Here is a 24,139-nt window from a genome sequence, read left to right on the forward strand (position 1 = left end):
CTTGATCTTGGCGTCGTGAGTTTGAGCCCCACGTTGGATATAGAGTTTACTTTAAAAAATTATCAAAAAAGGGGCACCTGGGTGGCTCAGTGGATTAAAGCCTCTGCCTTCGGCTCAGGTCATGATCCCAGGGTCCTGGGATCAAGCCTCACATCAGGCTCTCTGCTCAGCAGGAAGCCTGCTTCCTCCTCTCTCTTAGCTTGCCTCTCTGCCTACCTGTGATCTCTGTCTGTCAAATAAATAAATAAAATCTTTAAAAAAATTAAAAAATAAAAAATAAAAATTATTAAAAAAAACAAAAAGAAGACACTCAACAGAGGTGTCATATATTTAAAGAAAACTGCAAAATAGCATGTAAATGACAAAATGATGGTAGGTATAAATAAAAAATATATACATATATATATTATAAATACATAAATACAGTGAGATAGTGGCCACATCTGTTTGCAAGGTTGATCGCTTTAAACAGTGATCAAAGTGCTCAATTTGCATCTTCAAGGTGAGGAAGAGCGGTTATTCCAGCCAGAGAGAACAACGTAGAGCAATTTTGTGGTGTCTGGAGTTTCCAGGTAGTGAGACAGGGAGTGGAAGGAGGCCAGGGTGGAGAAAGGAATGGATGCATCACAGAGACGGCCATGGGTAGTGCAACGGAGATTGTCCAGGTTCCCGTACTATCTCGTCTGAGCCAACTCTGGATGCTGGAACACCCATTTGATAGTTTTCCGGGCAGGTTTCCTGCAGAGACTGAGTCTGTCTTGTGCTCCCTCTGTAATTGTTCTTGGACTTGCTGAGACTTCCTGTTGGAAACTAAGCAGACAGTCCCTGGACTCATGACTTTGGGGTTCTGTTTCCATTTCTGGTCCCAGCTCCTGTTTGTGTAGCAGATGCATTTTTGAGGAGCCAAAGCTGAAAGTGTGCACCGCTGCCTTCTCTGGGCTGTCTCTGCAGTGGGGTGAGCTTACAGATCTATACCTACTGCAGCTTATGGGTTATGTGAGTGCTGTGCCAATTGGGGAGAAGCTTAGATTTTCTCCGCTGGGACTCCTGCTATTTTAATTAAACTTTGCTTTTAGCAGCCTTTCCTGTTTCCACTCTCCTGGGGCTAACTAGGTGATTTTTTTTTTTTGGCTTTCAACTCATTGCCCCATGTTGGACACTGTTAATGGATGTAACAAATTATAATAATTCTCAGCTGGGCTCTTCCGGAGGTAGAAACACCATGCACTAGTTGAACAAATATTTATTGTTCATGTACTATGTCTACAAGCTAGCCAGTGCTCTGTAGGTGCTAGTGTCTGTTGAGAAAGACAGGTAGGATCTCTCTGTCTTGGGGGATATTACAGTCTAGTGGGGGAGATAGGACATTAACCCCATAATCAAGATCACATATGATGAAACTCACTGCTCAGAAATACTTCTGTAGCTACAAAGCATGCCCAAGATTTTGAGCAGGCTGCTGCTAGCAGAACTAACTCTGAAATCCAAAATCCCCCACCCAACCTATAGTCTGGAATGATCTCCTGAAACTCCAGACTATTCCTGCATTCTCTTTTAATACCGACTTTCCTTGTTGTTCCTTTCTGGTGCAGCCTCCTGTAGGTAACTGGAAGTACCTGTAGGTACCTCTGATCGAGTGTAGATCTATGTAAGGAGGAATGGTGAATATAGGAATGTCCTGGGAGAACCCAGGAGCCATCCTTTCTGGATGCCTTATCTCTTTTCTCTTTGTTCCTAGTTTATCCATATTATCTAAATAAGACCCTATCCTAAGTTTAAGCTAAAACTTTTTATGTTGAGCAGTAGTTCCCGGATACCAGTCTTAAAAAATTTTTAGTATAGTGAAACAAGTTTCCTTTAGATACTGGATGTTTATAATAATGTACATACTTTGTCTCTACCTACCATCAAAATTCTTCATTCAACCATTCACACACATTTTATTTTTTTTTTCTCAAAGATTTTTTTTATTTATTTGACAGACAGAGATCACAAGAGGCAGAGAGACAGGCAGAGAGAGGGGAAGCAGGCTCCCCAGTGAGCAGACAACCCAATGTGGGGCTTGATCCCAGGGCCCTGGGACCATGACCTGAGCTGAAGACAGAGGCTTAACCCACTGAGCCACCCAGGTGCCCCAATTCACACACATTTTAAACGGTATGCTGATATAATATTTATATTCGGTACTATTTATATTTGTATTTATATTCTGTACTTTTCACTTAGTGTTGAATCTCAATAGTAATTCAGATACCCCATTGTGGCCCTTCCCCTTTTTTTTGAATTCCTAAAATAGTTGTTTCTGACTCAAGTGCATATGACTTCCTTCACATCATGAGCGTGTTTCAATTAATGTTCTTACCAAGGGGAAAAAATGAGACATGATTTTTCATCTCCGTCTTGAGGAAACAGCACAGCCATTTGTCCACGAATCTCAATAATTTGTTCTAAAACTAACATTCACCTGTATTGCTATTTACAGAGCTTAGAATGGCTAAGCACATTTAAACAGACGTTTGGAAAGAGCTATCCTATCTGCAGCCTGAAAGTGCAACAAAATAGTCTCACAATGCTTTTTCTCCTGCTTTTTCACTTTCTCAAGGCAAGTCAGCTGCTCCGTCTTGTCCCAAAATGCCAGCCTTGTGCCTACGCGCTGTGAATTTAAGTGCTCTAACTAGATGAGGATTTGTCTTTTGTTTTCTTGTCAAAGCTTGGGCTAACAGAGTGAGTTAGTATTTGTCTGTGTCTTGTCAGTGCCTCTGGTACTGTCCACAGAGCGAGTGGGCACATTTCATCTCAATTACGAATAGAAGATGAATACGGGGTAGTGTGTGTGTGTGTCAGAGGTTAGAGCCATTTAATAGGATGAAATGCGAATGAAAATTGGAAAACAATCCAAGATATCTATAGAAGATGAGAAAGGGAGAAACTCAATTAGAGAAAACCATACACTTTCCTCCTTCTGGGCCCTGGTTTCTTTGCCCTATTGTAGTTGCTTATTTGGTTTTAAATGGAAAAGCAAAGAGTTTATTGTTTCCATTGTGAAGAAAGGTAAGGTGGTTTCAAGGATTTCATTCATGTGCTCTAATGCTTATGTATAGTCTCTATAACCTAATCAACCTAACTTAATTACCTAAGTATAGCATTGTCTGTGATTTTGACAACAGTGGTCAAAGGAAAAAGCAATTTTGTGAGATTTAACCTGAAAGGGTGAAAGAGAACTGAAGTTCTGTTATGGTGCTTTTCCCATGATAGGCTTTTATAAATTTGTCATAATAAATGCGAGTCCAGGTCTGTAGCTCAGAAATAGAAAAACAACAATACTAAACTTAGACCCAGATGCATCTTCCTTTGTTTGGTATGTGTTTCCCTTTTGTCACCTAGAATGTGTTTTAGCCAAGGGAAGCAATTCAGCTATTTTGGTATCCGATGTGCAGTTATCTGTGTAACCTCAGCAAAAATATCTTCTTGGTAAACATCAAATCAGCTGTGAAAGTCAAGAGTGCATTCACTTGAGAAACGAGTAAGTGAACTGTATGCTTTCATTATTTTATTAGGAGGTTCTGAAGTCTGCTGCTCCTTCTGGGGTAGGAGGTATGAGATTTCTGTCTGGGTGGATTCCTCTTTCCTCAGTTTTTATATTCTGATATGGGAGAAATTAAAAAAAAAAAGAAGAAGAAGAAGAAGAAGTGATCTCTTTGACTTGGAAAAGAAGGTCTCCGCAAAAAAAAAAAAAAAAAAAAATGTCCACAAAGCTTGAGCATAAAAAGGAAAGAAAGACATTGAGGTGGATCGGTCCTTCTTAAAAAAGTGGACTTTGTCCCAGCCTACTTTACTTACAGGGTAAATACATGCATTTTTGTGGATCCGAGAGGATGCACACACTCTCCACAGCTTTACCCAGGTCATCTGGATGGAGGCAGTCTTTCCTGGAGGCTAATTTCTTGAGAGTAAAAAGGCTTTTCCAAACAAAACTCAAATTCTCTGACCATATGAAGACTCCTGAGACCTACTCTTCTCAAAGACCCCAAATAGTCTTTGTGCTGAGTTAGAGTTAATAGTAAATAAGTCTAAATATTGCATTCAAGTATGACCAACATCTGACAAAACCTCCACCTGAAAATGTTCTTCCTGGAAGAGCTAAAGGTTATATTCTGACATTTAGTTGAAAAATCCCACAGCACTTTTCAAGGCTGCTGGATTTGATTTTGTGGACAAATTTTAATTTAATTAAAGTTATGCCTTATGTACAGTATGTCTTTTCAACAGAATTTTCAGCATCATTTCTCTGTCAGCAGTGTCTTGTCTTACCACAAAAACATGGCATTTTGTCATCGAGTCAAATGATTAAATTACAATGAGGAATGGTTTAAAGATTTTTATTTGTGAGGTCTACTGTTATGTCAGACGTGGAAAATTGTAGTATTTGTTTTTTTTTTTATTCTTCTCAACAATAATGCAAATCTTGTAAAGATTTATTTAAAGATGTGGTCAGAAACCTCTGGTGGGAGTATAATTAGTAGAAACTTTCTGGAAGGCAGTTAATTTAAATGCTTCAAAAATGTGCATATGTTCTGTCCTATGAACTGTACTTTTAGGAATTGATCCTTCAGAATAATTGAAAAGAGATAGAGAGACAAGGTGATTCATCTATGCATGAACTATCATAGTAAAAAGACAAAATACAACCTAACAAATGATCTAACAAGAGGGCTTCGTGGTGTAAAGGATTAACATCATAAGGGCATTTCAACAAATATTTTTTGAGCATCTAGAGTGTACTAGAATATGCAACCACGGTGTAACAGAGAAAATTCTTGCATCTGGGGAACTTCATTTTCTTGTGTTTGTGGCCTACTGGCAAGTGGGCATCACTGTGACATAGTCATTAAAAGACAATCACATGGGACTGTACTCATTGATGTGGAAAGATGTTCAGTAAACAGTGGTCAATGAGGATCAACAATTATAGACAAATATGCTGCTTTAAGGTTACAATTCTATAGAACAAAGGCAATGCACCAAGGATTTTTAACAGTTATTATCCGAGGCCATGAGCAATATGGGGGATTTTTAAAATTTATTGATGTTGTCTCATTTCTTCTTTAATGAAGTCTTAAGCATTTTTTTTAAACATAAAGATTCACCTAATTACCAAATGTGAATGCTCCCAAACTTCCTGCTAAGCCAAAGAGCCTTCCTCCCTTCTTTCCCGCTTCCCCATCTGTCTACTTCCTTACCTACCTCTCTGTCCTCCATCACTGAAACATAGGAGCAGAAGAGAACTTCCCTTCCCTCCAGATACCTATTCTTTTCTTGGCCTACCACTGTTACCAGAGACTAGTTCTAGATATCTAATTCAAACCCTTCTTTCTTCTTCTAAAGGAATAGAATCTAGCTAATTGCTGCCCTTCACGTAAATGTGATAACCTCCATGTTTTCAGACACTTAACAAAACCCCTTCCCAAGTTTATTTTCTGGATCGTCCAAGAGCATTGCTTGAGATTTCAACCTTCCTTTCTAGCCAGCTGTGAGGATCTAGATCATCACACTGTATGTAGTGGTTATGCCAATTAGCACAGGTCACAGAAAGGGTTTGAGGCTGAGAAGAATCTGGGTGACAAGAAAGGGAAAACAAAAACTAAAATACACCAACGCAAGCCGATGGTTGCTTTTACAACCTGGTACTCTGTTGGCTTCCTGTTTTCAGGTTGCTGGTGCCTGGTGCCAGCTACCCAGACTAGAATTACTGTAAAGAGAGAACAGGAATACATTTTGAGTCTATTAAAAACTGGTCCCAAAATGGTTTTTGTTTTTTGATTTTTTTGTTTTTTTAAAATCAAGTACCAAGCATATGTTTACTGAGCTTCCAGAACTTCATGGCCAGGGAGGCTTTCAAGCTTTTGCAGCTAGGTTTTGGAATTCCTGAGCTTTAAACAGACAAGGAGAGCTGTCCGTTTTCATTAACTCCAAATAAAAGCTTGAATTCAGCCTGCAGCCCTTGGCCTTAATCTTGGGAGCTGCTCTCCAGCTTCCAGGCTTGGGAAAGAACATGGAGTGAAGGCTGCTTGCATTTCAGTACATAATTGTTCCCAACAACTGTGTTGTGGGTTTTTCTTCTCCTCCTGCAAAGATGAAAGATGTCTAATCAATAGGAGTCGGCGGGAGGAAGAGGGTAAAGAGTAGAACAAAAGTGTCCGGGGTGGATGCGAAACCATGGACGAGAGCCCATGAAGAGTGGGCACCTTGCCGGGGTTTTATCTGGGAGCCCAAGGCTTTGATTCTGTTTGCCTGCAGTGTGTACCTGAGAGCCGTGCAGCATTTAAGTGTGTGATGAAATCAACTGATGTCTTCATCAAGCTCTGTTTCTGATTTAAGTCTTGAGGATATTAACATGACACCGCCTGCATTCTAGGTAGTAAAGGGACAACCCCAAACTGATGTAAGTTCTTAGAAAATGTGTCTTTTAAACAGGATAATTCACAGAGGTAGCACTGAATTTCAGAATCCGTTGACTATCAATTCTGCATAGACATTAGAGAAGTCTCGGTGACAAACCCAAGCTATTCCCATTTTATTTTGCCACCGATCACAGGGTAGCAAAAATCTAGTTGCCTTAGGTTTTGTTCATTGCTGTTTTTGTAATGTAGGTATTTTTCAGGGTGCTTGTCTATAAAAAGTCAGATATCCCAACTTGCCCACATTTGCCAAACTAAGTTATGATGCGAGTTTACTTACTCAACTCATTTACTTACTCAGCATTTATAGGATAAAGAGACAAGAAGAAGGTGCTAAGGAAGAGAGGCGAAAGGGCTAAGTCCCAGCCCCCGCCATCTGAGTGAGCTGGTTTTTCTTGACACTGAACCCTCCTTGAAAGGTGAGGAGCACTGAGGTCTTTTTGTGGAGGCGGGGACCCAAGGAGCAGCATGCATGTGCAGATGTACACAAAAACAAAGGAGCAATGGCTTTTCAGGGAAGACTCGGTCCTCCAAGTTGCCTGGTCTCAAACTAGTCCAACATTTGATAACCTCTGAGAAGACATAAATGTGGACTCTGAATAATACATTGCCGCGACTTTTAGAAATTGAGGAAAGTAATGAAACTATTGAATTTCCTATTACCAGAGACCTGATACCAACCCACTGTGAGGAGCACACGGGCACGGAATTGCCTTCTTTTTCATGATAATGGACACCTGTGGATAGATCAGCGGGCAACTTCTGTAATGAAAAGGGTGTGTGGCTCCTATTCAGTGCTCTAGATTCCAGGTCTGACTTTGCCACATGATTAGCTAGGCGATTCACTTAAAAATCCCCAATTTAAAAAGGACATTAAAGCCTCTGTTTAAATATACTATATATCATGTATGTGATACAGCGGGTTATAAAGTATATGCGTATATACCATGTGCACACTAAAATGTGTTCAAAGCATTGTAAGCATTGAAGTTAAGATTCTCTCCACTCGCAGTTTCTCTGTTCATCTGGTCTCATCCCGTTTCAGCTCCTTGCAGTTGTGCTGTATAATTGAGACTGGTAGCAATTATAGATAGAACCACAGGAGTGCACTGAGTGAACCTGGCTGGGCCTAGGAGGATAAAATCCCGCATTCTTCCTTAATTATTACCACCCTCTGCTCAGAACAATGATCCCTGTTAAGGCATTCAGAGCCTTATACAAGTCCAGGGATGAATAGGAACAGAAAGAAAAATAGTATCTGTGATCCTGCTGCAGGCAAGCAAGGGTTGGGTGAAAGTGGTTGTGGGTCCCATGAAGGAATTCCATGGGTTCTCAGAAGCAACTCTAGTGAGAGTCTGATTCTCGAAGCAATAAGCAATTTAAAAATGCCCTCAGATGCTAACAACGAGGGAGGCTGGCTGAAGGGTGCGTGAGAGCTCCTTGTACATTTCCTTGCACCTTCCTGTGACTCAATCATTACCACAAAATAAAAAGTTAATGGAAGTTTTCAATGCATTGAGAATTGGCAGTTAATATTTTGACTAATTAAAAATAATAATTAAACATATATGCCCAAATAAACTATTAAGGGCATCTATAATGAATATGCCATAAGGGTTTTTGTTTAAAGATTTATTTATTTGAGAGAGAGCAAGCGAGCCCGGGCCGGGAGCGGTAGAGGGGGAATGGATCCTCAAGCAGATTCCCTACTGAGTGCAGAGCTAGATGCGGGGCTCACCGGGGGCTCAGTCCGAAGACCCTGAGATCATGATCTGAGCCAAAACCAAGAGTTGGCCACCAAGCCATCGGGGGGGGTGTTTTGTTTTGTTTGTTTGTTTAAGTTGTTTTGTCTGGGGCACCTGGCTGGCTCAGTCAGTTAAGCATCTGCCTTTGGCTCAGGTTATGATCTCGGGGTCCTGGAATCAAGTCCCATGTTGGGCTCCCTGCTCAGTGGGAGTCTGCTTCTCCCTCTGTCCCTCACCTCACTCCCTCTCTCAAAAAGTAAAATTTTTTTTTTAAAAAAAGTTAAAAGTTTTTTGGTTGTTTTTCTCTAAACTGTCTCAGAATCTGTATTACTTACCTTGGGAAGGGAATTTTCATCATATCTTAAGCACACCACTCCCAAAGCATTTCCTGAACCACTTGACAGTTGTTTTGGAGCTACTGGGGGTGTTGGGATGTCATTCCTTTGGGGTAAGGTGTCATTTGACACACCTAGGCTGTGGCATATGGGGATATGGCTGGAAAAGTCAGCAAAGCGAGTAACCCAGCCTGTCATGGCCACCTGATTATAAACAGCTACACACAGTTTTTCCTTTCATATCAAGTATTTAGAGCTTATTCAATGACAGCAATATACATATATTTTTTCTAATATTTCTGACTAAAAAGGAACAACTGCAGCTAACGTTCTTCATGCCGGGGTTAACTAATTCCATTTTAAGTTGTACATGATTCTGTAGCAATTAATTACTGTTTGTGTTTCATAATACATACAATTATGTATTAATTTTCCCAAAGAACTCCAGTTCTCCATTGCCTTTATTATATAGCAAATAAAGATGAAACAGGAAAAGAAAAAATTAACAAACATAAGCATATCAAAAATAAATCATTTAAAATCCCAACTGCATTTTTGAAATTTTTTTGTTTATTTGTTTATTTTACTTAGAGAGAGAGAGATTGCTCCCAGAGGGGAGGGGCAGAGGAGAGGGAAAGAATCTTAAATGTACTCCCTGCTGAGAACAGAGCCTGACACCTAGCTCAATTTCACAACCAAGATCATAACCAGAGCCGAAATCAAGAGTCAGAAACGTAATCTCTGAACCACCCAGGTACCCCCCCAACTGTATTATTAAAGACTTTTTAAAATGACATTTTCATAAATGTCAACATAAAATTTGAGCTTCTCAGTTGCATCTACTTGGAGCATTTCCACGGTAGATGAAAATGTGAGAGATAATGTGTGTTCCCATCTGGAGTATTTTACCTGAGTACTTTCTACTGAGTCCTTTCCACTACCTGGAACATGCTAAATGCTCACTATGGATGGTTTCTATTCTAAATAAGATTTAGTTATCACCCATTTCTGCCTCCACTCAGTACACATTTGTGAATGGACAGAGCTTCATGTCCTCTTGATTCAGAGGCAGAGACGGGGAGGAAGAAAAGACCAGAAGCCTACATAATACATGAGGACAGAATTCTTAGACTAGAGAGGAAAATCCCTGGAAAGAGAGGGTCATCTTCTGCTATCTGAAGACCTATCACAGGTGAATGATGGTTTGCAGGCTTGTTCTGTTTTATTCTGGGATGTGGGCAGGGCTGCAGGTAGAAAGAGCATTCAAAACTAGAGAGAGATGGATTTTTGCCTCAATGTGGAGAACTTCCTATTACCTGAAACTCCCTAGTAAATAGAGTCCAGTCACCAGATTCCGAGCAGAGGCTGGGTGTTGGATCAGAGATATTGTGGGAAGGTTGTTTTCACTAGTGGTCAGTAATACCTAGTGGTCTTTGAAGTCCCTTTTGGGTCTGAACAAGAGAGGCTGACTTGTATCCTTAGTAGGTAAACTAACTAGAGGTTGATTTGGTGTCAGGAACTAAATGCCTTCATGAATACGTATTTATTGTGTGCCTACCATATGCCAGGCACTGTTGTGGGCAGTGAGATTACCTAGCAGTTAAACAACCAGATAGAGACTCTCCTTGTAGAGCCTATTTTCTGTCAGGGGCAGATGGAAGGAGGTATCTTTCTAGAGATCAGTACTCCAGAACTCTATTAGCTAATGGACTAAGAGTATACATATTTTTATACATCAAAACAGACTTTCTTTGTAAAGAATCAATACTTTTCTTTTAAATATTCTAAAAGGATAGACCATGAAACACCTTTCTTACGATTTTTTATAATGATTATGGATATGTCAAATAGAAGAGTTTAATATTAACTTAATATTGTTTGCTTAGTTAATAATTCTATCAGAGGAGAAATTCTATCAGATGTTTGGGCATGAAATACCATGTGGATTTTGATATCGATATGAATTAAGAAGACAATATAAAGTTTTGGTTAACAGCTGGTTTCGAGTTTGACAGACCAAGGCTGGAGAACTAGGTTTTCTATTTACTGGCTAAGTAACCACTGGCAAGTTACTTAACCTAAATCTGTTTCCTAATCTGTAATAAGGGGATAAAATTAGTAATGACTTCATGAGTGCTTAGCACTAATAAATACTGGCTGAATGAAAGGGTTTAGAAATGTTAACGAAGAATGCATTTATTGTACCTGTCATAGTACCAGGCATGCTATGATTAAATAGTGATGGGTATGGAGGTGTTGGCTGTGCTGACAGGGATTGTGAAACTGTTCCTCTTTGGAGATAATATGATCATCTATATAGAAAACTCTATGGAATTTTTAAAAACAACATTATAACTAATAAGTGAGTTTAACAAGGCTGCAGGATATAAGATCAACATACAAAACTCATTTTATATACAAAGAACAAACAATTGAAATTAAAATAATAATATCAGGGGCACCTGGGTGGCCCAGTGGGTTAGAGCCTCTGCCTTCGGCTCAGGTCATGATCCCCGGGTCTGGGGATCGAGCCCCGCATTGGGCTCTCTGCTCAGCAGGAAGCCTGCTTCCTTTCCTCTCTTTCTGCCTGCCTCTCTGCCTACCTGTGGTTTCTGTCTGTCAAAATAAATAAAATCTTAAAAAAATAATAATAAATAAAAAAAATAAAATAATAATATCATTATGATAGCAATAAAAAACATGAAATGCCTGGAGGTAAATTTGACAAAGCATGCACAAGATCTGTATACTGGACCTATAAAACATTGTTTAGAGAAATAAAAGAAGACATAAACAAATGGAGAGCTACACCATTTTCATGGATCAATGGACTCAAAGTTGTTAAGATGTCAGTTCTTTCCAAAATGATCTATAGAGTTAACACAGTCCCAGTTAAAATGCTAAGAGGTATTCCTAAATTTTATATGGTCTCTAAAGCTGATTCTTCATTTCATATAGAAACGAAAAGGATCTGGAGTAGCCCAGACAACTTTGAAAAAGAAAAGCAAAATTGCAAGAGTTACATTTCTTAATTTCAAGACTTCCTATGAAGCAACATTAAATTAAGGCAATGTGATATTGATGCAATCATAGCAAATAGATTGATGGAACAGAATGGAAAGTTCAGAAATACATACATACATGATCAATTGATTTTGGACAAAAATGCAAAGGCAATTCAGTGGAGGAAATGTCATCTTTCGGCCAAAGGTGTTGGGACCATGAACATCTACATTAAAAAAAAAAAAAAAAAAGAACTTTGATCCATACTTTTCACCATTTTTAAGCTTTAATTCAAAACTGATCATAGATGTAAATATAAAACCAAAGACTATTAAATTATAGATGAGAATGTAGGAGAAAATCTTTGTGACCTTAGACTAGGCAATGATTTCATAGATGCACCAAAAGCATTATGTATAAAAGAAAAATTTTAAACTTGGATACCATTAAAATAAAAAATGTCTGCTCTTCAAAAGCTGTAATTAAGAGACTGAAAAGACAAGCTGCAGCCTGGAAGAAAATGTTTACAAACCACATGTCTGATAAAGGACTTTTAGCTGTATACAGAGAACTCTTAAATCTCAGTAATAAGAAAACAAACCCTAGTCAGAAAAATGGATAAACAATCTGAACATTTAACCAAACAAGACTTGAAGATTGAAAAGAAGCACTTTTCAAGATGCTCAACATCATCAGGAGGGTGCAAATTAAAACTACAAGCTACCATTGTGTAGTATCCGAATGTCTAAAATTAAGGCAACTAACCATGCCAGGTAAGCCACAAGTGAGGACGTGTAGCAACGGGAATGTTCCATGTTGACAGCTAGTGGGAATGTAAACTTGTGCATCCGTATACCTGCCACGTGATAGAGCCCTTCTACTCCGGTGATTATTCAAGACTATTGAAAGGACTTATGCATAACAGTTGCATATAAACGTTCTTAGCAGTTTTATTTGTGATATCTAAAAAACTGAAAGCAACCAAAATGCCCATCAAGTCAAAGGATGAAACAAATGTACTCAATAGAATACTACTCAAAAATAAAGAATAATGATGCATTGGTGTGTATGTGTATAGATATACATAGATAGAGTGATAGATCTATTTGATCGATCACAACATGGGTTTATCTCAAAAGACATTATTATTCTGAGTGAAAGAAGAGTACATACTGCATGGTCCATTTCCATAAAATTCTAGTAAATGTAAATTGATCTGTTTTGACAGAAAGCCAATCTGGTTGCCTGGGAGTAGGGAGAATTGGGAACATTTTTAATTGGGATTAAAAATGGGAAGGATGATACTTTGGGGGATATTATGTTTGTTATCTTGATTGAAGCAGTGGTTTCATGGGTATCAAAACCTTCAGAAATGTTTACTTATCATACGTATAGTTTGTTGTTGATCATTTATATCTCAATCTTTAATAATTATTGTGTAATGGTTGTTACAACACTAAGAGCACATGACATGGTTTTGGTGATCTTTGGGCAACCTCCAACACGAGTTTTTGCCTAATAGAAAAGGTCACGTGGGTTTACATTTTTAGTCATGACCATATAGGTCATAATTAGCTATGAGTGCGTAGTAGAAAGTGAGAAAATGTTGTCACTGGGCATTGGTTGTATTAGTCTGATTAATATGGAGCCTGGGATGAACCTTAGAGTAATTGTTAACACATTCTTTCATTTTGTCCTTACATTTTTGGACCATGAGACAGATATCTGAACACTATGTTCCAAGATACTCATTCGCACTTCTAGTTAGTGAGTAAATATAGCCATAGACATTTTATTTTAATGAGAATGAATTCTCATTTACAGGGACATGTCTGATCCTTTATTTAAAAATAGAGTAAAATTCCACTCATATATTTTAATTGGTGTTCGTGGATGCCTTTCACCCAAGGACTTCTCAAAATCATTTAATGTCCAGAGACTGTAATATACCATCTTCCAGTTTGACAGGTGCAAGAAAAGGGAATTAAGTGGCTGGCAGGGATCACAAAGCAATTCTGCAAATCTGTGTGTGTGTGTGTGTTCACGTGTGTGTGTTCACATGTGTGTGCATGGGCACACGTGCTCATGGGCACATGTGAGTGCAATGAATGCACGCGTGGTAGTCAGGCAAGGTATAATAAAAGCTGACCCAACATCTTTGATTTGGTTGCTTATTGTATTACGTTCTCTTTTTAGTGAACTTATTTTGCTATTTCCTGAATAGGCCAGGTATTGTAACATAAGGGTATATTACAAGCAGGTCACAAAGAAAATGCAGGAATGACCACATGCCACATGACCAGAGAAAAAATCTAACACAATAGTCCATCCCAAACTTCTCTCCTCTCAAAACTGCCCTTGCTCTGGAGTGTGGTGACTCTTTACAAAGCTTCTGGTGTTGCCTTTGATTTACACTGACTGAACATATGCTCAGCCTCTACTACATTACAAGTATTTTGCCAAGCTCTTGACATACATTTAATTACATGATCACTGCAACACTGGGCTATGGGTAATAGAACTAGACTAGCTTGGTTTAAACACCTTGTCCAGGAAATGGTGTCTAGATTTGAAATTGGAGGATTAAAGCAGACAAACTTAAGTTCTTCTTCAGTTAGCCATGTGATCTTGGGCAAGTTACCTACTCATATTTGAGACTTAATGGCTCATCCACAGAAGAGAATTACAAAGCTCATGTTATAGAGAAGTTGTGTTGCAAGCCTCACAGCACATCATAAATGCTCAGTGGGGAAACAGAAATAGAAATGCTATTTCATTAGCACATATACATTCCATCCTGTTCTGCTAGGTTCTTTGCCTTTCCTAGTACATCAGTGCAAACCAGATGAGTCCTCCTGGCTAATGGCTCTGCAGTTTTCCCCTTGGAACAGATCTCCTCATTAGAGATCTGTCTTCTCAGCAAGACTGTAGACTGTGAGTCCCCTGAAGACAGAGATCATCTCTCAGTTATTACTATTCTTCCAGTGCCCAGCCCAAGGAGCAGTAGATGGTTATGAATTGAATTGATAGGTCTCATGCAAGATGTACTTCCCAGCATCTCTAGAGCTTTGTTCACAACCCATACCCCGCATCCCAGATCCTGCCAGCCTACTCTTTGTCTTCATTCCAGAAACTGCTTGATTTCATGTCACTTGACCATCCTCTGACTCAAAGAGTTCTGTCACCATGTCTACATCGTGGCTTATGGCTTTTAGTGCTGTGAGTGTTCCAGAAAACTGACCTTGGCGTGTGTGCATGCCTGAGCCCTGTGGACATGCTCACACCTGGCCAGGTCTCTGGCCCACCAGCCTCTCTTGACCTTATTGTCATATCATTCTATACTGTTTCAGCCCAGTTTATAAGGGTGTCTCTTACTCTTTTAGTCAATGGACCCATAGCAGTATGTTTATAATTACTGTGTTTTGCTCTTCCTGTTTTTCTTCCTACCCTGTTATCTGCTTTCTATTCTCCTGATGCCATATGGCCATCCCTATTTTGACTTCTAGGTAACACTGGTGAATCTACAAAAAACCCATCATGTTTTACATATTAGCACTGAGGATATTTAAGATTATCTTTTGTCAGGGTGCCTGGCTGGCTCAGTCAGTAGAGCATGTGACTCCTGATCTCAGGGTTGTAAGTTCAAGCCCTATGTTTGGTATAAAGATTATTTAAAAATAAAATCTTTTAAAAAAGAAAAAATATATCTTTTGTCCTATTGCATAACGGTTCTTTGCTGGATAACTTTGGAGCTGAAACTCCATCAGTTAGGTTCTTTCCCTTACAATATCAGCCATTCTTAGTTTGAGACAACTTAAGAGTACTCCAGCCTGTTTCTAGACAGACAATGCCCTCCTCTCTTCCAATTGCCATAATAGGCATTTTGTTTATCCAGGGTTGGTAGGTCAAAATATGTGCCTAATACAGTCTAAAGTCTGATGGGAATGCAGAGGGTAGAGCATTCAGTCTAGAATTAGAGAGCTATTTCTTGACTTTTTCCATGGCTTTCTTTTCAGGTTTAAGGATTTACACAGTTTGCATGCGTTCCACAAGTATCCTGATTCCTCTAAGAGATGTTAGAAGCTAAGCCCAAGTTTTCCCACCCTGGTGAAAGTGGTTAGGAGCTCCTGTAGCAAGTTTCGGTACCATGGTGTTTTGGGTGAGCCCTGTGAAAACATTCTAAAGCACTGTGTTTTCTCTATGGCTTTTCTAAAGGACATCAGATTTCCTGGTTGGCACTTATTTTGACCATAAAATAGGAAAGGTGAAGGGAGGAGATCAGGCATTTTTCTGCTCCTAATTTAAAGTGATTGTCCAGAGTAGCTCTCAGAGTAGCTTAGAATTTATTTAGAGCTCTCTGTAGGGTTCTTGACGGGGTGAAGACCATTCAGAAAGCATGCTGGCATAGCTTCTTCTCTCATTCTTTTGGAATAACTGTGACATTGGATTTTCAGGGAAGCAGTGTGAAGGAAGCGTCCATCTTTGCATGCAAAATACTTTCCATCCTAGCTTGCAAAGGAATATTTGAAAGGACTTTTTCATTTTTGTGAATGAACAAATAAAATTATTTACCCTGGGACAGCTTTCTGTTGCATAGGAAATGAACTCAATATCAGGTCAAATGGAGATACTGACCTGACATTGCCCTGACTTCCCATGAGCCTTGGGAAGTGTTTTGACCTCTGGACTACTCTCTTCCCATTGCTCCCTATTGTCCTGTGTGTGTGTGTGTGTGTGTATCCGTGTGCATGTGTACGTGTGTGTGTATTAAGGTATGTCTTCTCCCCAAACTTCAAATAAAGTATTTGTGAACATAATAAAAATTCTCAAATGGTAGGAGAACCCTTTAATATGGTGTTGCAGAAAATAATTTTCTTATGTAAAGATAAACATCTTAATTAAATTTGTATTAAGGATTTTTTTTTATATGCCAAGATTACTTCACACAGCGCCCCTGAATCAGGAACAGTTTACTTACCGTCTTCCAGTTTTGCTGTAGCAGTCATGTTCTCTCTGCTTTTCTTTTAGGAGTCATCTCTACTGCAGACATTCTTGATCGAGAGACAACGGGGTCCTACTGGCTGACCGTGTACGCCACAGACCGGGGCGTTGTTCCACTTTATTCCACTATTGAGGTCTACATTGAAATTGAAGATGTGAATGACAATGCCCCTCTGACCTCGGAACCTATTTATTATCCTGTTGTCATGGAAAACTCGCCAAAGGATGTATCTGTCATTCAAATCCAGGCTGAGGATCCAGACTCCAGTTCCAATGAGAAACTGACATACAGGATTACAAGTGGGAATCCCCAGAACTTCTTTGCCATCAATACCAAAACAGGTAAGGGAATGCTCATATGACTTTTTTTCCAATTGGTCGTCCAGCTTTTAAATCCATCAGCCTGACACCTGCTTATTTATTTCATTTATTTTCCCCCTGACTTATTTTATGATACAGAGAATAACATTCTCATGATATGGAGAATAACATTCTCTCTCTCTCTGTCTCTGTCTCTCTCTCATACGCCCCCTCCCCTGTGGGGGGGGGGGGAAGTAGTTTCTGAAAAGGTGAGCATTCTACTTGGTATGTTCTGGCTGGTATGTTTTAACTTCAGCTGAACCAAGGTGAAATAATCTAATAGAAATGAGAGGCTTTCACAAAAACTTTAGATTTGCTTTCCTTGTTATAATAAAAAGTGGTTCCTCAGCCACTAAAAAGGCTGCTTGCCCCCTTTGTCTTTCTGGGGAAGGAATAACCTGGCCAATGCTGTGTCTGTCAGTAAGCTGGCTTTGTGACACCTGTACTTCTGGGAACTTCTCCTTTGCTTGACCTTCATCTAGCTTGGTGTAAATGATCTCCTTTAAGCCTTAAATTTAAACCACAGATTTTTTTGTGATTCCTATAGTACCCATGAGTACAGTGTCAATGTTTAGAAGAACTTCCAGTGTCTCAATTTTTACATAAAGTGTACCACCTGTAGATTTTTTGGTCTTTTGCATAAAAACATTTCTAGAGATCATTCTGACAATTTGTTGGCTAAGGCTCAGGAGGGGCAGGTGTGGAGTTCGGTGGACTGCATTCTGAGACAAGTACATACACTGGGAAGGTCTCAGAGGTTCCTTGCTTTCTTGTGATTTGCCTAGTTTAGATCTGAACAAGAGAGCCAAATCGTCAGTGAGAGTTGTGGTGGATAGAGTCTGAATTAATTGAAAGTTAGAAAAAAGAAAAAAAGAAAAAAGAAAAAAGCTATCGTTGTTTCACCCCAGGCAAGTGAATTGACAGTGGTCAAAAGTTAGGCTGGTTTGGTATTTGCTGGTGTGGACATACCCAGTTTTCCTAACAAACTATTGATGGGGTTGATAGCCATTTCTCCTGCCTGTGCTTGTATAAGAGGAAACATACAGCTGACCCCATGTATTTTATAAATGTCAGATTCCTGTGAAAATACTTTAGAGGGAATGTCATGTTTTTTTGGAAATAATTGATTTTCTCTAATTATAAGTGGGTTAGTCATCTTGTTAGGCAGAGTCTCACATGCGAACAGTGGAATCAGGATTTCACTTACATTTCACTCCTAGACAAAGAGTGGTCATCTTCTATCTTTCTGACTGAAGCCTGCTAGAACTTGCAAGAGAAGTCTCAGAGATTTGGAGGCTAGCTCAGCCTTTCAGAACCATGTTACATAAGGGAAACTGCCCAAGGACCCTTGGGACCCCTGAGCTGTGCTGGAAATCCCCTCCTGATTCACTTTCTCAGCATAGCTTAAGGACTCTGTGGAATATGGTGACAGAGAAACAAATTCAGATACTTTAGAAAGTCAAGAGAGAGAGAGAGGATGAAGACTGAAAAAAATGTCACAATAAAGAAGTTGAGGACACAGATGTCTTCATATTTCACAACCCCCGTGGAATGCGAAACACCCCCAGTCACCTTCTGCCTTCCTTCTAATTCTCTTGCCACTTGAGTCATTCAGAGTGAGCCCACCACCCTCTTTTTGAGAAGTAAAAGACCCAGCAGAAGGACAGTTTCAACTCTTCTCTTTCTCCTCTGATGACTAAAAAGATTTTAGAATGAAGTCTCAGGGAAGGGTTTGAATTGGATGTGGAGAAGGTAGGCTGTAGATTATCTGCAGAGAAGAACAAGTAACTAAAGCTGTCTTTTGTGCAGATTTTAGAAGTTTGCATGAAATCTCAGAAACTCTTGTATGGTCACAATTTAGCCTATAATGTGTAATAATAAGAACCTTAATTATATTTACAAGTTCTCTGTCCTTGCCATAGATTTTAAAAAACTATTTGTGCCAGGAATGGCATTTTAGACTCCCTTTTCTAATTGTCTAAAAGAAAGATAGAGCATTACTTTGTAGTTCTCCAGCACCTGGTAAGAAAACACTGGATTTTATTGATTCACTTACTCACCAGACATTTATTATCATGCCTACTAGTTTCCAAACAAAGTCTAGTAACAGCTATATAAACTTAAGATATGATCCAAACCTTCCTGGGACCCAAAGGTACATGAAATTAACAAAGTAACTCTTGTTTATCACACAGTGATCTTTCAATAATTGATCATGGTGGGAGAATTTCACTCAACGTGGCCTTGGTGAGAGTGATGGTCAGGGAGTGCTTCATGGAGGCAGTAATATTTAGGGTTAGAAGTCCTGGTTTTTAAGTCCCTGCTCTGCTCTTCCTTGCTGGGAAACACAATTGACCACACCAAGGGGAAACATAAACCAAATGAGACAGTCCTGACTTCACTAGCTTTTTTGAACTTGGGAAAATTATGGAACCTTTCTGAAATTTTCATTTTTACTGAGCAAGGATTGTTGCAAGGAACTTAGGAGTCCTCTGAAATGCTTAGCACATTAGCACAGAGCCTGCAGCATCGAGACCGCAATCGGTGATACCCCATTCTGATTGCCTTACCTTTGATTACAGACACATCATTCACTCTCCTTGGACCTCAGCTTCTTATCTATAAAATGAAAATGGCATTGCTGACTTCATGGGGCGGGCGGGTGTTACTCATGAAGACTGAAAGTCGTGATATGTTTGAAAGTTGTCAGTAAACTACAAAGCTCTGTAAGAATCACGTTATCACTCTATTCCTTTCTATGGAAATTCACAGAACCACAAGCCTGGTGTAATTCTTGTGAAAATCGTTGCTCTAATATAATGCTGCCTGTGGAGCAGTCTTTAGCCAGTTCTACAAACCCTCTACAGGGACACTACTCTTTGGCATTTCTTCCTGTCTTTCTAAAGGCGTTTGTCTGAAATCGTTATGTTAACGTAACATCTTTTAGTAATGAAGTGCACCCACCAGCATATTTATTAAAGATCTGTGCTTTAGATTTTTTTTTTCAACTGGATGTAGACTCTAGTAAACTGACCTTTCATTCCTTCCTTTGTGGTAGAGCTGAAATTTAAAGACTTTTGTTTTGTTTTGGCAATGTCCTCTATAATAAATAAGATTTAAATGATTAATGCATGCTCAGATAATGTCAGTGGTTATGGTCCACAGCCTGCAGCAGATAACAGATGTCCCAGACCTAAGCAGTGAGAGAAATTTCTCTGTTGAACAGTGTTCCCTACCCAAAATGCCTTTTTATTTTATTTTTTTTCTAACAGACCTAAAACCACATAAAAGCAGTAATCTGGGACCTTCCTGAGTAATTGTTGTGGCTCAGAGTAAAAAGAAAAACTGTATCTCTGAGGTCCTTTCTACCTGTACAGAGGACCTCTGATTCACTCCAGGCAGAGCAGCCAAATTCAGTCCAGGGCAGCGTCTTTGTGGATATCTGCCCCAACTCACGGGTAACTAGAGCCCTACCAGTGTGTTCTGAGCCGCAGTCCCCCAGCAGGCTGGTGTCCACTTGCCTTTTTGGGGAAGCAGGCACTCAAATGCTTGCTTCCAGCCCTTGAAACAAAATTTTAGTTGGCCATTGACGAGTCATCCTGGCTCAGTTGGGGAACAGGTGTGAGAAGTTCCTCCAGGGTTTTAGAAGGTCTATTTTAGTTGCATCTGTAGTATGGAAACCACTTAGCAGAGCGCAAGTACGCTGGCATTTGGTAGAGCACTCAGGAGGTGTTAGCTATTGCTGTTACTATTATTTTTTTTTTTTTAAGATTTTATTTATTTATTTATTTATTTGACAGAGGTCACAAGTAGGCAGAGAGGCAGGCAGAGACCGGGCAATGGGGAGGCAAGCTCCCTGCTGAGCAGAGAGCCCGAGGCGGGGCTCGATCCCAGGGTCCTGGGATCACGACCCGAGCCAAAGGCACCGGCTTTAACCCACTGAGCCACCCAGGCGCCCCTGCTGTTACTATTATTAATCATCTTGTATTCCACCCTAGAATAAAGTTTATGTAAGTTGCACGCATAGTCTTCCCAGCACTGTATTTTGATAAAGGCGTACTTGAAAGGCAGCAGTGTTTTTCCTTAGTACACAGTGTATAGCACTGGAACCTTCCATTCAGGCTTATAAAGTGTATTACGCACTATTGTCTACCGCTGCTATTTTAGACCCCAGGTGTTGCGGGATGGGCGATATAGAAGAGAAGCATGAGATCGTTTGTGCATTCAGGGAATTTATTCTCATGGGAAAAGTGGGGCCGTCACACATACAATGTACTTTAGCAAGGAGTGTAAGGCAACTTATAAAAAATAAATGGTCAAACTCTGTGGAATGTAAGCTGTGAACAGGGTAACACGTCAGAAAGGGGCTGGGGCAAGGACTTCCCAGATCTGAAGTGGGCCCTGAAGAATGGGTCCATCTGCAGAGAGAGCAAGCCAGAAAACAAGTTAAGTTGACCTTGAAAACCCATCTGCTGCTGCTGAAGCTAGTTTGAGAGGCATTATACAATTAGAGAGGGAATTTTAAAAGACTCATAAATGTCTGGAATGTTGTGAGATATTAGAAGTAACAAATATGTGCATCTCTTCTCTCTCTCTCTCTCTCTCTCTCTCTCTCTTTGGTTTGGTGATATTTGGATTTTTAAAAGCCTTGGGTTGTATCTCTTTCTTTTGAGAGGCCAACTTAGAAATAATACTTTCAGAAAGAAAAAACATACATAGGAAAGATTCCTCTATGTTTTCCTTTGCCTCTGTTAAACATACAACCAGGATTGACATTTGCTGCCTTAAGAGCCCATGTCTGTGAAAGTGATCCTTGCTTCTTCCAGATCTTCTGCTGGTCGATTACCCAGGGCACAGGCTTTCTGATTTCCTTCCTGCAGTTGTGATGTTTCCCTTTGATGCATGCTTTGGTCATAGGCATCTCCACCTGTGTTTGAGTAGTGATGAAGCCCAATTCTCTTTTACTTTCTGCGAGCATCTTGGGACAAACCTGACCAAAAGATGCTTAATGTGTGGATAGATCAACTGCCCTGCTCACCAGGTGGGTGAAAAGGCAGAGATCCTCTTTAAAAGTGTTTCTGCTGCAGGGACACCTTAAATTCTGCCATCATCGGTTGGTATCTTTGAATTTAGTTATTTAGTTATTTTTTTCCCTATTAAAATGGGAGGGGTAGCTTATTAGAATACTGGATGTCCTCAGTTTTTTTTTTAATCAACTCCAGATACTATTAGCATACTTTTTGGTGTATGTATAAGACATAGTGGGTAAGTCAGCAGGATGGGTAGCAGAAGGAAAAGGAAAAAGCCAAGACCACACTTCGGCATGATCACCTGACCATCTTATTAGGCTGCATATCGCTGAGGGGGAGCCCGATAATTTGCACTTCTAGCAAGTTTCCAAGGGAGTCTGATGTTGCTTCCCTAGAGAGCCTCGTTAGCAAGGCTCTAGACTTTAGTACCCACAAGAAACACAAGAGAGAGGTAACATGGTGCTGAGACACACAACTGAGGGCAAGGTTGTTTCCACCTTATAATTTATCCGTACACTCTTTCCTCACAGTACTGGAGTTTTGAGGTGTGACTATGAATTCAAAGTGCTCTCTCTTTGCCACCCCCAAAATCAGATCCCATAACGTTGCTTATACTTTGTGTTTTATGAAGTAGAGACAAACGAAAATCCAGTCTCTTTAATCATCCATGAGCAAAAACATCACTGATTCCGTTAGGCTTGTTATTGATAAAAAATCTGGGTTATAAAATGTTTGGATGCACTTGTATTATTTCCACATTTTTGGGTAAAGGGGAAGTCGTTACTAAGTGGAGCTCAGACCTACTTCAATGAATAAACAGACATTTGATATTAGTATCTCATTATAAAAAAGGGTTAGTTCGTAAGATAGTGATACTCAAAAATAATGTAGTATATTAAGTAACCTAATTCTTATGTTGCCGCACAGCCCTGTTTGGTGATAATCTGCTTAGGAAACTATCTTTTCTTGGAAACCTTGTTTTATGTATAAAACCAGAGATTAAAAAGAAAAAAACACCCAAGGTGAGGGACAAGGGTACAAATATTGGTGCTTTTTCTTCAGTGTGAACGCTGGGGAAATCTCTTGTTACCGTGTCTTATTCTTTATTCCTTCCTAATGGAAAGCTAAATTCTCCTGAATGGGTAGAAAAGGCCGCTAGATGATGAGTTGATATTCCTAAGTACAGGCACAAAGCAGATAATGTAGCGAATGAGTATGTATGAAACTGTAAATCACCCTCGCTCCTTCTTTCAGCCATGAAAGGAGGCCTTGTCCTATAGAACATTAAATTGTGTTCATTTAATCCAACAAGTCCAGTAGAACAAATCGGGCTCATGCAGATTTATCACAGGGGGGTTATTTAAATTCAGCAGTGACCTTTGCATCCCCGTGAATGTGCTCCTAATGAACAAGGACAAAGGGAACTTTTCTGCACTGTCATTATGTTCCCTGGGAGGCTGCGGGTTTCCCCACTTGATCAACTCGCAGCTATGGGCTGGAGGGATGGGGGTGGGGTTCTGAGGGGGCAGAGGGCTTGGTCATGGCTGGCCATCTTGAGGGAGAGTATGCTTTTCCCTGTTGTGGACTGTGGCTCTCCTTCCTGTGGCTTGATTTTGTCTGCATGCTTGTTATAATTTTAAGTGCTAGTTTCAGTTTCTCAACCTCGGTACCATCAGCATTTTGGATTGGACAAGTCTTCTGATGAGGGCTGTCCTATGCATTAGTGAATAGGACAAGAATTGTGACAGTCAAAATACCTCTTGGCATTGTTATGTCTCCTGGGGGTAAAATTAGCCCCGTTGTGAACCAATAAATGAATATGGAATATTTTGCAGGACTCTTCCATATGGCCCTTAGCAAAGCAACCTGTGTAAAGTGAATGACTGGTTATGAAGGTATGATGGTGTAGTTAACCAAAAAAAAAAAAAGGGCATCTATACGTATATCTACATATAGGTAGATATGCGTACCTATGTATCATCAATAATAAAATGAAATAAAATAAAAATGGGAAAAAATCTAGAGCTGCCTCTCACTTCCCTTAGACTCCAGATTCTTCGTATTTCAAAGGCTCTGTGAATACTTGGAATCAATTCCATTAGGAAAAGAAGAACAAAATAGGGGTGCTGGGTGGCTCAGTTGTTAAGCGTCTGCCTTCGGCTCATCTCATGATCCCAGGATCGTGAGATCAAGCCCCGCATCTGGCT

General features: G+C 39.8%; 1 protein-coding gene across 1 annotated transcript in view; it reads left to right on the forward strand.

Annotated features, from left to right (window-relative positions):
• FAT3 (FAT atypical cadherin 3) overlaps positions 1-24,139 on the forward strand; it is a 663,645-nt gene that overhangs the window by 302,446 nt on the left and 337,060 nt on the right. The window contains exon 3 of the mRNA XM_059412525.1: positions 16,570-16,884. Within this exon, the coding sequence (XP_059268508.1) occupies positions 16,570-16,884 (315 nt within the window). The remainder of the gene's footprint in view (positions 1-16,569; positions 16,885-24,139) is intronic.

Source organism: Mustela nigripes, chromosome 1 (genome assembly GCF_022355385.1).
Source record: "Mustela nigripes isolate SB6536 chromosome 1, MUSNIG.SB6536, whole genome shotgun sequence".
NCBI classification, from domain to species: Eukaryota; Metazoa; Chordata; class Mammalia; order Carnivora; family Mustelidae; genus Mustela; species Mustela nigripes.